General features: G+C 35.3%; 1 protein-coding gene across 1 annotated transcript in view; it reads right to left on the bottom strand.

Moving 5' to 3' along the window:
- The window catches only part of LOC138843046 (disintegrin and metalloproteinase domain-containing protein 32), a 591,210-nt gene that overhangs the window by 522,275 nt on the left and 54,956 nt on the right, over positions 1–13,979 (bottom strand). The window contains exon 4 of the mRNA XM_089327034.1: positions 6,683–6,744. Coding sequence (XP_089183160.1) covers positions 6,683–6,744 — 62 coding nt within the window. The remainder of the gene's footprint in view (positions 1–6,682; positions 6,745–13,979) is intronic.

The following is a 13,979-nucleotide window of genomic DNA, read 5'->3' as shown; positions in this document are numbered from 1 at the left end:
GAAAACAAATTTCAAGTATTTCATAGATAAAATTCTAAGAGATAAACATAACTCTTCCCTCACTCCCTCTCCCCCACTCTTACATTCACTGCTTTAATTTTTACAAGTACATAACTTTAATTTACTTTATAATCACAGGCTTAAAGAACCACTGATCATAAATTTTAATAGGTAAAAAATAGAAAGACCAATATTCCACAAGAATATAGACAAAATCAATAAATAATTTATTTGTATCTTCTGTAATACCTTTCACAAATGTTTTATAGTTTTCAAGTATTTCACTCATTGATTAAATTTATTCTTTATTGGGTTGGTGTTCAACCTAGTGCTTAAGAAGCCTAAATTTAAGAGATTACAAGATGGCTGGAAAGTGAAAAGATATGCTGATTTTCACCAGGGGAAAATAGCAGAAGAAAAGCAAAGGAGTGTATTTACAGGGAATAGTTGGATATATATTTGCAGTGGAAATTCTATAGAAGCAAGAGGGACAGTGTGGAACAGCACAGAAAGAGCAGATGTGCAGCAGTGAGCAGGCACACAACACACAACTCCTGTGGCCAGGGGCCAGAAGAGATGCCAGCTTCTGAAAGCTATGTGAGAGCATACTATGGCAGCAAGTACCACAGGTGACATTGCATGAGAGAGAACCTTGCAGACCACACTGACTAGGTCAGGCCTTGAGCCCTAGCAGAGGACATGGTATCTACCTAACCCAATGAGGGAAAAGTGTATTTCTTTCTCTTCATCCCCTAAAACAAGAGCGCCCAGCAACCGAAGGGGAGAAGACACTGTTTTGACACCAGAAGATTCTGTGGTGGCTCTCACATGCATGACCAGGGGATTTTATCAGAAGGAAAAAAATCTACAAGTTCGATTTACTGTTAGTCTGACTGCAATGTTTTACAGGGGCCTGCACACCTGGTTAGGACAGAAGGTGCCCCAATCCTGTCAGCCTATCACAGGCTCCAGGGCTCAAACTACCAAGGTGGGAAACCCATAGGTAGTTGGCACTGGAAATGACTCTGCTCTATCCATGGAAGGGCCAAGCTTTCAGGGCAGAGAGAGGATCTTCTGTACCATGTGACTGTAGGAGCCTTGTGCGCTATGACTTTGGGAACCATGTGACTACATAATTGGGTGTGGAGTATGACTGGGGCTCTGGGAAATCACTGTGTCTGGCATCAGACTCATAGCTCCCTGACTGCCTGGGGTGGGTAACTGCAGAGGCTTTTGTGCTCACATTGAGGACTGTACAGAACCTCTGTATGGTTCATGCAATAGCATGGGTAAGAGCTGTACCCAGGGTGGGGTATCCCCAGGCATTGAGTACCTTCAGATACAGGACATGAGGTTTTCATTATGCCACCAGGCATGATCATACTTTCCTTCCTGCTGATAATACAGGGCATATACCACACCCAACTTAGGTGTCACCCTGGATTCTTACCCCACAGCTCAGCCCTGACCAGAGCTCCTTGGTCCCACCCAACACACACCTCTTGGTATTCACTAAAGGAGGAGACACTCCACTAACCCACAGAGGAACAAATTAAAAAAATCAGTAGAGAAAACCAAAAGTGTTTCTACAAATACCTAAAAATAAACGCATAAATATAAGAAACAAAAACAGGAAGAGAAGATGACTTCCCCAAAGGGCACAATAACACTTCAATATGAGAATGTGAAGATGAAGAGACTAATGAAATTCTTGCAAAGGATTTCAAATGAATGTTCACAGGATTACTCACAAACAATGAGAAGAAAATTAATGAGCTAAAGAAATCCACACATGACATGAATGGAAAATTTGCCCATGAGATTTTGAAGAGAAATAAAACTGAAATATTAGAAATGAAGCACTGAGGGAGGCACTGACATGGCACAGTGAGTTAAGCTGCCATCTGCAGTGCCAGCATCTCATATAGGCAAAGGGTGGTGTCACAGCTGCTCCATATCCAATCTAGGTCCCTGCTCATGCACATGGGAAAGCAGGGGAAGATGGCCCAAATCCTGGGGTCTCTGACACCAAATGGGAAACCTGGAAGAAGCTCCTTGCTCCTGGCTTGGGCTTGACCCAACCCCAGCAGATGCAGCCATCTAAGGAGTGAACCAGCAGATAAAAGATCTCTCTCTCTCCATATATATATATATATATATATATACACACTCATATATATATATGTACACACATATATGTATATACATATACATATATATATCTTATCTCTGTAAATAAATAAAATAAATATTTTTTTAAAAAATGAAGAATTCAATATGTCTTATAAAAATACAGTGGAAAGTCTTAACCTATTCAAAACAACTGAAAGGGAGAGAATCCCTCCCAAAATCATTCTATGAGGCTAACATCATCTTAATTCCTAAATCAGAAAAACACACAACGGAGAAAGAGAACTACAGATCAATATTCCTGATGAGCATAGATGCCAAGATCCTCAACAAAATAATAGCTAATCGAATCCAACAGCACATTAGAAACATCATTCACTCAGAACAAGTGAGATAATCCCTGGTATGCAGGGATGGTTCAAAAATCACAAATAAATGTGATACATCACATTAACAAATTAAAGAACAAAAGCTGCATGATTATCTCAATAGATGCAGAGGAAGCATTGATAAAATACAACACCATTTCATGATTAAAAATCTAAAGCAAATTGGGAATACAAAGAACATTCCTCAATACAATCAAGGGTGCTTATGGAAGACACACAGAAGCAACTTATTGAATGATGAAAATTTGGAAGCATTTCCACTAACAGAACCAGACAAGGATGCCAACTTTCAACACTGCTATTGAATATAATCTTGGAGGTTTTAACCAGAGCCACTATGCAAAAAAAAAGTAATCAAAGGCTACAAATTTGTAAGGAGGAAAGGAAATTATTCCTGTTTGCAAATGACATGATTCTATATAGAATATATATATATAATCTCTCTATATAATATATATAGAAAATATATATAGAAAATCTCTATATATAGAAAATATATATGTATAATCTCCATATATAATATTCTATATATATATATTCTCTCTATATATGTATAGAATATATAGAGAGAATATATAGATAGAATATATATATAGATATATAATATATATAATAATATATATAATAGAATATATATATATATAATATATAGAATATATATATCATATATTGTGTATATAGGTAATATATTCTATATATAGAATATATATTTTATATTGTATATATAGGTTATATATATTCTATAGAATATATATAATATATAGAATATATATAGAGAGAGAATATATATAGATAGAATATATATATAGAGACTATATAGAGAGAATATATATATATATATATATAGAATATATACAGAGAGAGAATATATAGGAGAATGATAAAACTCCACTAATAGACTATTGAAACTCATGAAACTCATAACGAGCTTGGTAAAATGACAGAATATAAAATTAATGGACAAAAATCAATAGCCTTTGTAAACACATAAAATATTTGCTAACTAGGCAACTGTTAAAGGAATAATATCCAGGATCTATAAAGCAGTGAAAAAATTCAACAACAAGAAAACAAACAATCCAGTTAAGAAATGAGTGAAGGACTTGAACAGGAATTTTCAAAAGAGGAAATTCAAATGGCCAACAGACACATGAAAAAATGTTCAGGATCACTAGCCATCAGGGAAATGTAAATAAAAATGACAATGAGGATTTACCTCCCCCCAGTTAGAATGGCTCTCACAGAGAAATCAGAGAATTAAAAAAATAAAACAAATGCTGATGAGGATGTGTGAAAAAAGGTTCCCTAAACCACTGCTGGTGGGAATGCAAACTAGTACAGCCAGTGTGGAAGAGATTATAGAGATTCCTCAGAAACATGAAAATATATCTACCATATAACCCAGCAACCCCAACCCTGGGAATTTACCCTTCCAAAATAAATCAGCATATGCAAGAGTTATCTGTAACCACAACTTAATTGCAGCTCAGTTCACAAAAGCTAAGGCATGGAATCAAATGAGATATCCATCAAGTGATGACTGGATAAAAAAACATATATACACATGATGGAATATTACTCAGCCATAAAAAATATGAAATCCTGTCTGTGCAACAAATGGATGCTACTGGAAAACATTATATTAAATAAAAGAAGCTCATCCCCCCAAAAAAACTACCGTGTGTTTTCACTGAACTTGGTAAGTGATAGAATACAAATATGTGAGTGAAAATGACATTTTGAGAACTGATTCTTGTTTATAGCCCTTGCCTCAACTGTTATGGAACAGTGTTTTTCTTATTATTATGCTCTGAAATCTCCTCGTGGGGGTTAATTGTATGAGTATAAAATAAAATGAAAGTATGTTATTATAAAATTTAAAAGAAAGAATAAGAAAAAGGAGGAGGGAGGGTGGGAGAAAGGGTAGAGGGGGAATTGCCACTATGTTCCTAAATCTGTATATATTAAGTACTTATTTGTTCACCTTATGTAAGTAAAAATGTTTTTAAAAAGATGACTGCACTCAGTATCGGAATATTTGGGTTTGATATCCAGCTGTAGCTCCTCTCTTAAACTTTTGTTAATATAGGCATCAGTAACTGGATCAAGTTACTGGATTCCTGTCACCATATGGGAGAACCCGATTGAATTCTTGGCTCCTGGTTCTGACCTGACTCAGTCCCAGCCACTGCAGGCCCTTTGGGAATGAACCAGATGGCAGGGCTTTCTCACTGTCTTTCTCCACCTCCCTCCCTCTCAAATAAATAATTTTTAAAATTTTATTCCAAAGTATTTTATTTTTATATATTATAAATCAAATGTTTTCTTGATTTCTTTTTAAACTGTTCTTTTAGTGTAAAGAAACTGCTGGTTTTTGTAAGCTGAGTTTGTATCTTTACTGATTTATTTATTGGTTCCAACAGAGTTTTAGTTGGGCCTTTAAGATCATATGGAAATAGAAACACTTAGCTTCTTTCTTTCTCATTTGTATACCTTTCATTACCTTTTCTTGCTCAGTTTCTTTGTCTAGGACTTACAGTAATATGTTGAAGAAAACTGGTGAGAATAAACATTCCTATAGTGTTTCTAATCCATGTTTAAAAACTTTCAGCTTTTCACTATTGACGACCATGTTAGCCCCAGACTTGTCATATCCAGCCTTTATTGGGATGAGCTACATCCTTCCTATTCCAAATTTTTAGAACTTTTATAAAGAAAGGATTTTGAAATTTGCACCTCTCCACCATGTTCTAAATTAAATTACTCTCTTTTTCTTTCTGTAATTCTGTCAAACAAATAAATCTTAAAAATTAATTAATTAATTGAAGTGACTACCAACTGAGCATTACCTCGGCACATCCCATAGCACTTCATATATAGTTGTCTTCAACAGTGAGACCCTATATCCCTTGGTTGAGATCTCTCTCATTTGTCTGTCCCACTAAATTCTTGCAAGTACTATATCTAATGGGCCATCAAATCTCTTATTTTTATGCTGCCTTAGTATCCGCTAGAAAAAAAAAATCTACTTCTACATGGTAATAGTTGCTTATCACTAATTCTCTTATTAAGTTAGTTGCAACTGCTTCCTTATGGTTATTTGGCTATCCTAGCAATCATTCAGGAAACTTACCAAAACAATACTCACATGCCTTATCAATAGCCCAGGCTCCATTTTCTTTCTTAACACTGTTGATATTCCTGATGTGAAGTTCAAATGCAATGTGAGCCCTCCCACTTTTCCTCTTCAAAAGCTTGAGATTTGTCACCTACCATGTCCTCTTTTCCTTCTGTCTAAAAGAGTATGTTAACTCTCTTTTGGAAGAATTCTTTGACATCTAATACAGGGAATCACTTGGTTTACACCTTTCATCTTTCTCTAAAAAACTACCCCTCAACAAAATAATTTCTTGGTTTTTTCCATATAAAAATATTTTCCTGGTCATAAATGTCAATCTTAAAAAATAAATGTGTTCATGCAACCTTCCTGTTTCTCGTTTCTCTGCACAATATTTTCTATAAGCTTTTTTGTATACTTGCCTGCTTCAGTTCTCATAATTTGGCTCCTCCTAATAGAAGGATACCTAGTTCCACCCCAAAAATTTAATTGAAACTCTCTTCTTGAATGCCCTAAATTACTTCTAAGATAGCCTTTCTCAACAAGGTTTCTTCAAAGTGTTAAACCTCACAGAAAATTATTTCAATTATTTCTCAATTCTCTGAAGGGTAGCATATAGCTAGTACCATTTTCCATAAACTGTTCACCAGCCCCATGACAGCACAAAATCCAGTGGCTATATTAAAGAACTCACTCTACATCCTCATGGTGGTACAACCTCTCTAATAAAATCCTAAATAACAAAATCATGTGACGTAAAGCCTGATTATAGAGGGAATGCTGGTCTTGCCAAATTCATAACAAGCATCTCAGACTTCAGGTGATGAGGCCAGATTTCCGGTTGTTGTTGTTTTTTCTAACCTCTAGTCACAAAATACTACTTGGGACATTAGGCCTAAAATTTAAGTAACTCACGGGGATAAACTGGCCATCTAAGATAACTAAATTCTCAATAACAACTATATTTGCTGGTTTTCAATATACATTTTATTATAAATAAACAGCTTCATAAGAATAAATTTTAAAACTAAATAATAAAATTTACCTCTGCTTAAGGTGAACAGTATACAGTGTTTCATTTATTGGAATGATATAGGACATCTGATCCTAAAGAATCCAGAACAATTGTGTGAAACAAATTATTGTAAGAGGCAAACAGTAGCTTTATATAAAATCCCTCAAAGAATGCTTAAAAAGTCTTAATCAAAATGTTATAGACTATTTCTGATTTTAAAATCTGCCAACAAAATATTTTTAAATGTTGGATATTTGTAAATTATAGGATCCATTCTTACTATTTTCATAATATAAATTCAGTCGAAGAATTTATCTACATGTAAGTAAACTGTAACCTTCTTCTGAAAGAAAAGTCCATGTGTGGACACCAATTTAGGTGGTATCACTGGGATAATAGGCATTTACATAAATGAAACTTACTCTAATAGGCAGAAATATTATTTAGACACTTTCTTAAAAATTATCCCAAGGTTCATTGCAAGCTTCCTTTATTATTGAAGAAAAGATTCTTATCCAAAATTTGGTATTGTCTTTGAGTTTAAAAATAATGTTTTCAAGTTAGAACAAGCATGGCAATAGGCTGTGATAACTATAAGGAGGTGAACCTAAGTAATGATTCTATCCTGTAAAATGAAACATGTGAAAGTAAGAGAACATCAGTGAAAACAAAAACAAGTTAAAGATTATTAAAACTAAATTAACACAAATACTATAACACAGAAAAACATGAAATATGTAAGCATCCTAGGTCTGTGAAAATACAGAGCAGCCAAGATTCTATATAAACCAGTAGTAGCTGGTCAAGAATGAAACAAGAAAGTTAAAATCATGGATGATACATGAAGTGAACATCATGAAACTCCTGATAGCACTAAGAAGAAGAGCATTTCAGCTCTATGGTAATCTTCTCTACAGCATATAACCTCAGCCTAATCATGAGGAAATATCAGGTAAACCCAAATTTAGAGTCATTCTACAGAATATCTGACCAATACTCTTCAAAACTCTCAAGATTGTTAAAAAAAATACTTAATGTATACTAAGCTGATCTTCTGTATATTAAGATAATCGAAAAAGAATCATGATGTGAATGGAAGGGGAGAGGGAGTGGGAAAGGGGAGGGTTGTGGGTGGGAGGGACGGTATGGGGGGGAAGCCATTGTAATCCATAAGTCGTACTTTGGAAAATTATATGCATTAAATAAAAGTTTAAAAAAAAAAAAAAAGTGAAGACCAAGAAACAGTGAAAAGGAGATGGGCAGACATGACTTCTTGTCTCCTAGATTGGAATCAGGAACAGAAATAAGAAATTATGGTAAAAACTGATAAAGTCCAAATAAAGTTATATATAGTTAATATAGATAGTTAATTGCAAGGTGCCACTAATAATTTATTTATCTTTAAAAATGTATCCACATGGTTATATAACAATTAACATTACAGAAAACTGAGTGAACACTGTATGTGAGTTATCTGTAGATGTTTGCAATTTACCTACTAGTCTAAAATTGTGCCAAAATTTTAGAAGTTCATGGGAAACAAAGAGAATTAACAGGGAAACTGGAAGAAGGGAAAAACTACAGAGAAGAAATGCAAAAGGGAAGACCTTGACAATGAAGGAGCAGGGTATACTAGTTTCAAAATTTGCATTGGTAAAAAAATACTTCCTTGGTAAGTGCAATTTAAATGTGATAACTGAACACAGATTTTGGAAAAGTTTTACCTTTTGGTAAAGTAGACTGATGTTCAAGTGGTTCCAATATGTACTTCATAGATGAACAAATTCTCAAACAAAAACTTTGTAATTATTAAGATATTAGTGTGCTTCCTTTATATTTTTACTATGGGAGTTAGCATGAAATGTCTTTTTTCTGTTATTTTTCATGTTAATGTAATATTAATGCAAGTAGAACAGAGTTGATGTAGTTCAGATACAATTCTAAGAATATAAGGTTAATCAATTCCTCCCTCCCACCCTCCCCCACCCTCCCAACCTACCTCCATCCCTCTCCCCTTTTTTACTTCTTCTCTTTCTATGTCTATGTCTATCTTTCCTTGTAAGTTACATTTAAATTTATATGAAATTCAATGGTTTAATGAATTTCTCTGGTAAGTGAACAGCAATAAGTAAAAAGTAAAACCCTATTTCAGCAGGAATATTAGGCAATGACTATCAAAAATATCAAATGGAAAGGTGAACATTTCACCAATACACAGTAAATTTCAAAATAATCACAGATCATCAAAACTGTAAGAGTATAATATTCTTAACCAATGGCTTGACAAAAACATAAAACAAAGCATCACAAAAATATATTTGCAGCAATACTGATACAGTCATTTTATTTTTTTCTTTTAATTTTAGCTCCCACATACAAGGGAGAAATCTGGTATTTGTATTTCTCTGTCTGGCTTACTTCACTCAATATGATGTCTTTCAGCTGCATCTATTTTGTGAATTGTATAATTTCAGTTTTAATAGTTGAATACTATTCTAATTTTTATGTATATGCCTCCATGTCAGCCTCCATGCCCATTTTTTAATTTGATTTGGCCTATTTTTTTGATGTTGAATTTCTTGAGTCGCTGACATATTCTGGATCTTAATCCTTAATCAGATAGCATGCAAATACATTTGCCATTCTGTAGAATGTTGGCTATACTTAAGCTTCTGATTCTAATAAGATTCAGTATGTTTAGTTTTATTTCCTGTATGTTGGGGGTCTTACCCAAGAAGTTACCACCTAAACCAACATCTTAGAGTATTTCCTGTTAACTTTCTTCAAGTAATTTCATAGTCTCATGTCATAAACTTAGATCTTTCATCCATCTTGAGTTGACTTTTGTATATGGTGAGATGTATTGAATTAATTTCTATATATATATACTATATATAATATGTAATACATATATTATATATATGCCAGCACCACAAAATGAATATTTTATTCTTACTCACATGTATGATCTGTGCACTTTTGTCAAATATCAGTTGGCTATATGTATGTGGAATAATTCCTGGGCTCTCTGTTCTGTTCCACTGATCAATGTGTCATTTTAGAGATCTTTCATTGCTTTGATTAAGCTTATTCTTAAATATTTGATGTTTTTTCTGGTGGCAATTATGAGATTTCTTGATTTCTCTTTCAGTGAGTTCATCACTAGCATATAAAAATCTACTGTGTCTTCTATGTTTATTTTGTAACCTGCCATTATACTGAACTGGTTTATCAGTTCTAACAGCTTTTTGGTGGAGTGTTATGTTTTTCAATGTACAGCATCATCTTATAGGCAAACATGGATATTTTGACTTCCTCCTTTCCAATTTTGAGGCCCTTTCTCTTAATTGCTCTTGCTAATTCTTCCAGTTCTATATTGAGTAAGAGTGGTTTATTTTCATGTTGTATCGTTATTCAGTTTTCATAACACAGTGATACTTGCCTCATTGAAAGACTTACAAAGTTACATCTTATGCAATGTTTTGGAATAGATTGAGAAAAGCATTGAAGTTATTTCCTCTTGAAATATTTGTACAATTCAGTAGTAAAGCCATTAGGTTCTGGACTTTTACTTGAGAAATAATGTTGATTACTGCTTCAATCACATTGCTTGCCATGAGTAAGTTTAGCTTGTCTGTATCATCCAGATTTAAACGTGGTAGATTAATTTATCCATTTCTTTGAGGTTTTCCAGTTTGTTACCATATAGTTTCTCATAGAAGTTTCTTATGATCCTTTGTATTTCAGTGGTGTCATTGTAATATCTCCTGCAATTCTAATTTTTGTATTTTTCTATTTTTTCTCTTGTTAGTCTGGCTAATAGTCTATTTTGTGTATCTTTTCACATAATCAGCTTTTTGTTCTGTTGACCTTTGGTATTTGTTTAGTTTCAATTTCATTTATTTCCTCTTGTTCTTGGTATTTTAAACCTTTGTTATTCATCATTAGGTCATTTATTTGCCATATTTCCCTTTCTTTAATGTAAGCGCTTTATGCTGTAAACTACCCTGTTAAAACTACTTTAGCTGTACCCCACAAATTTTGATATGCTATGTTTTCATTTTCATTTATTCTTTTTTTAAACTTTTCTAGAGTAAGACATATATTTTTTAAAGATTTATTTATTTACTTGAAAGGTGGAGTTACAGAGGCAGAAAGAGGGAGAGGAGGAGGGGGAAGGGCAAAGGGAGGGGAGGGAAAGGGAGGGGAGGGAAAGGGAGGGGAGGGAGGGAAGGAGAGAGGGGGAGAGGATCTTACAACTACTTGTTCACTCCCCAAATGGTCACAATGGCCAAAGCTGGGCCAATCTGAAATCAGGAGCCTGGAGCTTCTTCCAGGTCTCCCATGTGGATGCTGGGGTGCAAGCACATGGGACATTTTCTACTGTTTTTCCAGGCCATAGTAGAGAGTTGGATCAGAAGTCGAGAAGCCAGAATTGGAACTGGCGCCCAAACAGGACACTGGTGCCATAGGTAGAGGCTTAACCCACCATGCCACATCATCAGCCACTCATTTTCATTTAATTCAAGTAGGCTTATTTACTTTTAAATTTCTTAAATGACACATTGATCATTTGGTAGCATGTTAACTTCCATGTACTTATGAGTGTTCTTCTCTTCTTTTTGTTAAATTTTTATTTGACAGAGTTAGACAGTGAAAGAGAGAGACAGAGAGAAAGGTCTTCCTTCCGTTGGTTCATCCCCAAAATGGCTGCCATGGCCAGAGCCATGCTGATCCGAAGCCAGGAGCCAGGTGCTTCTTCCTGGTCTTCCATGCGAGTGCAGGCACCCAAGCACTTGGCCCATCCTCCACTGCCTTCCTGGGCCACAGCAGAGAGCTGGACTGGAAGAGGAGCAACCAGGACTAGAACCCAGCACCCATATGGGATGCTAGCACCGCAGGCAGAGGATTAACCAAGTGAGCCACGGCACCAGCCCCTTCTTGTTGTTAATTTCTAATTTTATTCCTTTGTTACCTGAGAAGACATCCAGTTTGATTTCAATATTTTTCAATTTACTGAGGCTGGATCTGTGGCCTAATATATGGTCTAGCCTAGAAAATGTGGGGTTTTTGTTTGTTTGTTTGTTTTTGTTCCAAAGAGACCATTTGGCTGAAATGTCCTCCAAATGTCTGTTAGGTCCATTTGCTCAATAGTATGGTGAAAATCCAATGTATCTCTATAGATTTTCTGTCCAAATGATGTTTCCATTGATGACAGTGGGGTGTGAAGCCACCCACTATTATTGTATTGGAGTCTATCTCTCCCTTTAGGTCATACATAAACACACACACACACACACATAATTGCTATAACTTCTTGCTGAATTGAACATTTTATCAAAAGAATTGGGGTCTTGAAATGTATTGCCTGTAGAGCTGAAGTTTTAGTTACATTAATCACTAGCTTAAGCAGGTAGTTTTATCTCATCACTCCTGTGCCAAGGTTTATTACCAACTCATAGACCGCTGCAGAATGACTGTCATTCCCTCTACTCCTTGTATGCCATTCCAGCACAAATGAAGCTTGTCTTTTTCCCAGGTACTAATCAGCACCACATCACCTGATTAGAAATGATTAACTATCATCTTCAGAGGCAGAGTCTGGGCAACTAGTCTTTTTAAACTAAGGGATGATAAGAGTGGAGGATATGGCCAGTATATAAATTTTTTTAGAAATCGATATTTTCTTTTTGTGGTCGCAAAGTCCACATCCAAGTAAGGGAGTCCTATCCAAGTAAGGGAGCCCAAATGATAATTTGGGGAGGGGGGAATTCCACATCCTTTTCTGGAGCCACTTTAAGGTGTGCTATTGGGGTGGCCAACATTGTGGCACAGTGGGTTAAGCTACCACTTGCAATGCCAGCATCCCATGTGGATGTCAGTTCAAATCTTGGCTGCTCCACCTCTGATCAGCTCCATACTAATGAACCTGGGAAACAAAAAGAAAATGGTCCAAGTCCTTGGGCTCTTGCACCCACATGGAACACCTAGAGGAAGCTCCTGGATCCTGGATCCTGGCTTTGGCCTGGCTCAACCTCGCCCATTGCAGACGTTTGGAGATTTAACCAGCAGATGCAAGATATCTTCTGTCTCAATCTCTCTCTCTCTCTCTCTCTCTCTCTCTCTCTCTCTTTCTCTCCCCTTATCCCCCTCTCCCTCTTTAACTATGCCTTTCAAATAAATAAAACAGGGAGTCACTATTGGGAAACATTCTGTACAAGGTAGTTTAGTTTTTAAGATTCCTTGTGAACTTTTCTGAAGAAGAAGGATGCCGGAGAGTGTGATAGTCCCATAACCCCCTTCAGCACCAATGACATAAAATGACTTCCATTAGCTGAATTAATCTTTTTGAACAGGCCAAATCTAGGTATGATTTGCTTTATTAACATCTTGACATTTTTACCACTGGCAGTTATGAAAGGGAGAATTTTCACCCAGCCATAGAAATGATCCAAAATTAGCAGCAAATATCTTGTCTTCCCACCTCAGGAATTTTTGAAAAGTGTATGTGACTACTTTGAAATTCCTTAACCAAGGAGGTTTTCTGTAGTTTGATTTTTTCCTATCTTTATTTTCTTTATTTATCCTCTAGCATTTTTTTTTTTTTTGCTAAACTGAGGCTGGAGCCTTAATGTTACTCTTGGGAATCTGGGATTAGGCTGTATAAATTTTTAAAAAGGTTTGTCAGAGATCTCATTTGCAATTTTGGGTTTTACAACTTTTTATAGAATTCTCTTTTTGGTGACCATTTACATGAACTACAGCCATATTCTGTGAGAAGTAAGAGGATTTTTAGGATTTTATTGCTTTCTCAAATACTAGGATTTTTTTTCCTTAATGTTATAAGGGCTCTCTCTCTCCTGATTTTTTAAAGGTATGTACATTTAACTGTATTTAGATTCTGTATACGTAGTCCCTTTCTGACCCTCGAGGAGTTTTAATGCATAGTTGACAGCATACAATTACAGGTCTGAGTTGACCTACTGTTAGACAATCTTCTAGGCTCACATAATGATTGAGTGTTACCATAAATGAAAGAACAACCACTGTGCCTTTTTTCTCTATTACTCTATTACACTCATAAACAACCTCATCTCATTGTGTATTGCAGATTTCTATAAATCCGGTCTGTCCTTCCTATGATACTTTATGCTGTCTATGCAGTTGTGGTTTAACTTTGTCTGTTTTTGTCCCCTTTTCACAGAAAACTAATGGGAATTAAGTAGGTTATCTATTGTTAATAATAAATCATTACTTTTTAATAATATGGCCTCATACTTCAAAATTCAGGAGTCTGCCAGCCATCTCCCAGCCCTCTAGCTTAGGG

The sequence above is a fragment of the Oryctolagus cuniculus genome, chromosome 2 (assembly GCF_051225735.1).
Source record: "Oryctolagus cuniculus isolate XC-2025 breed Fujian yellow rabbit chromosome 2, ASM5122573v1, whole genome shotgun sequence".
NCBI lineage: Eukaryota > Metazoa > Chordata > Mammalia > Lagomorpha > Leporidae > Oryctolagus > Oryctolagus cuniculus.
Note: the sequence above shows the minus strand (reverse complement) of the source record. Positions and strands in the feature narration are given on the sequence as shown.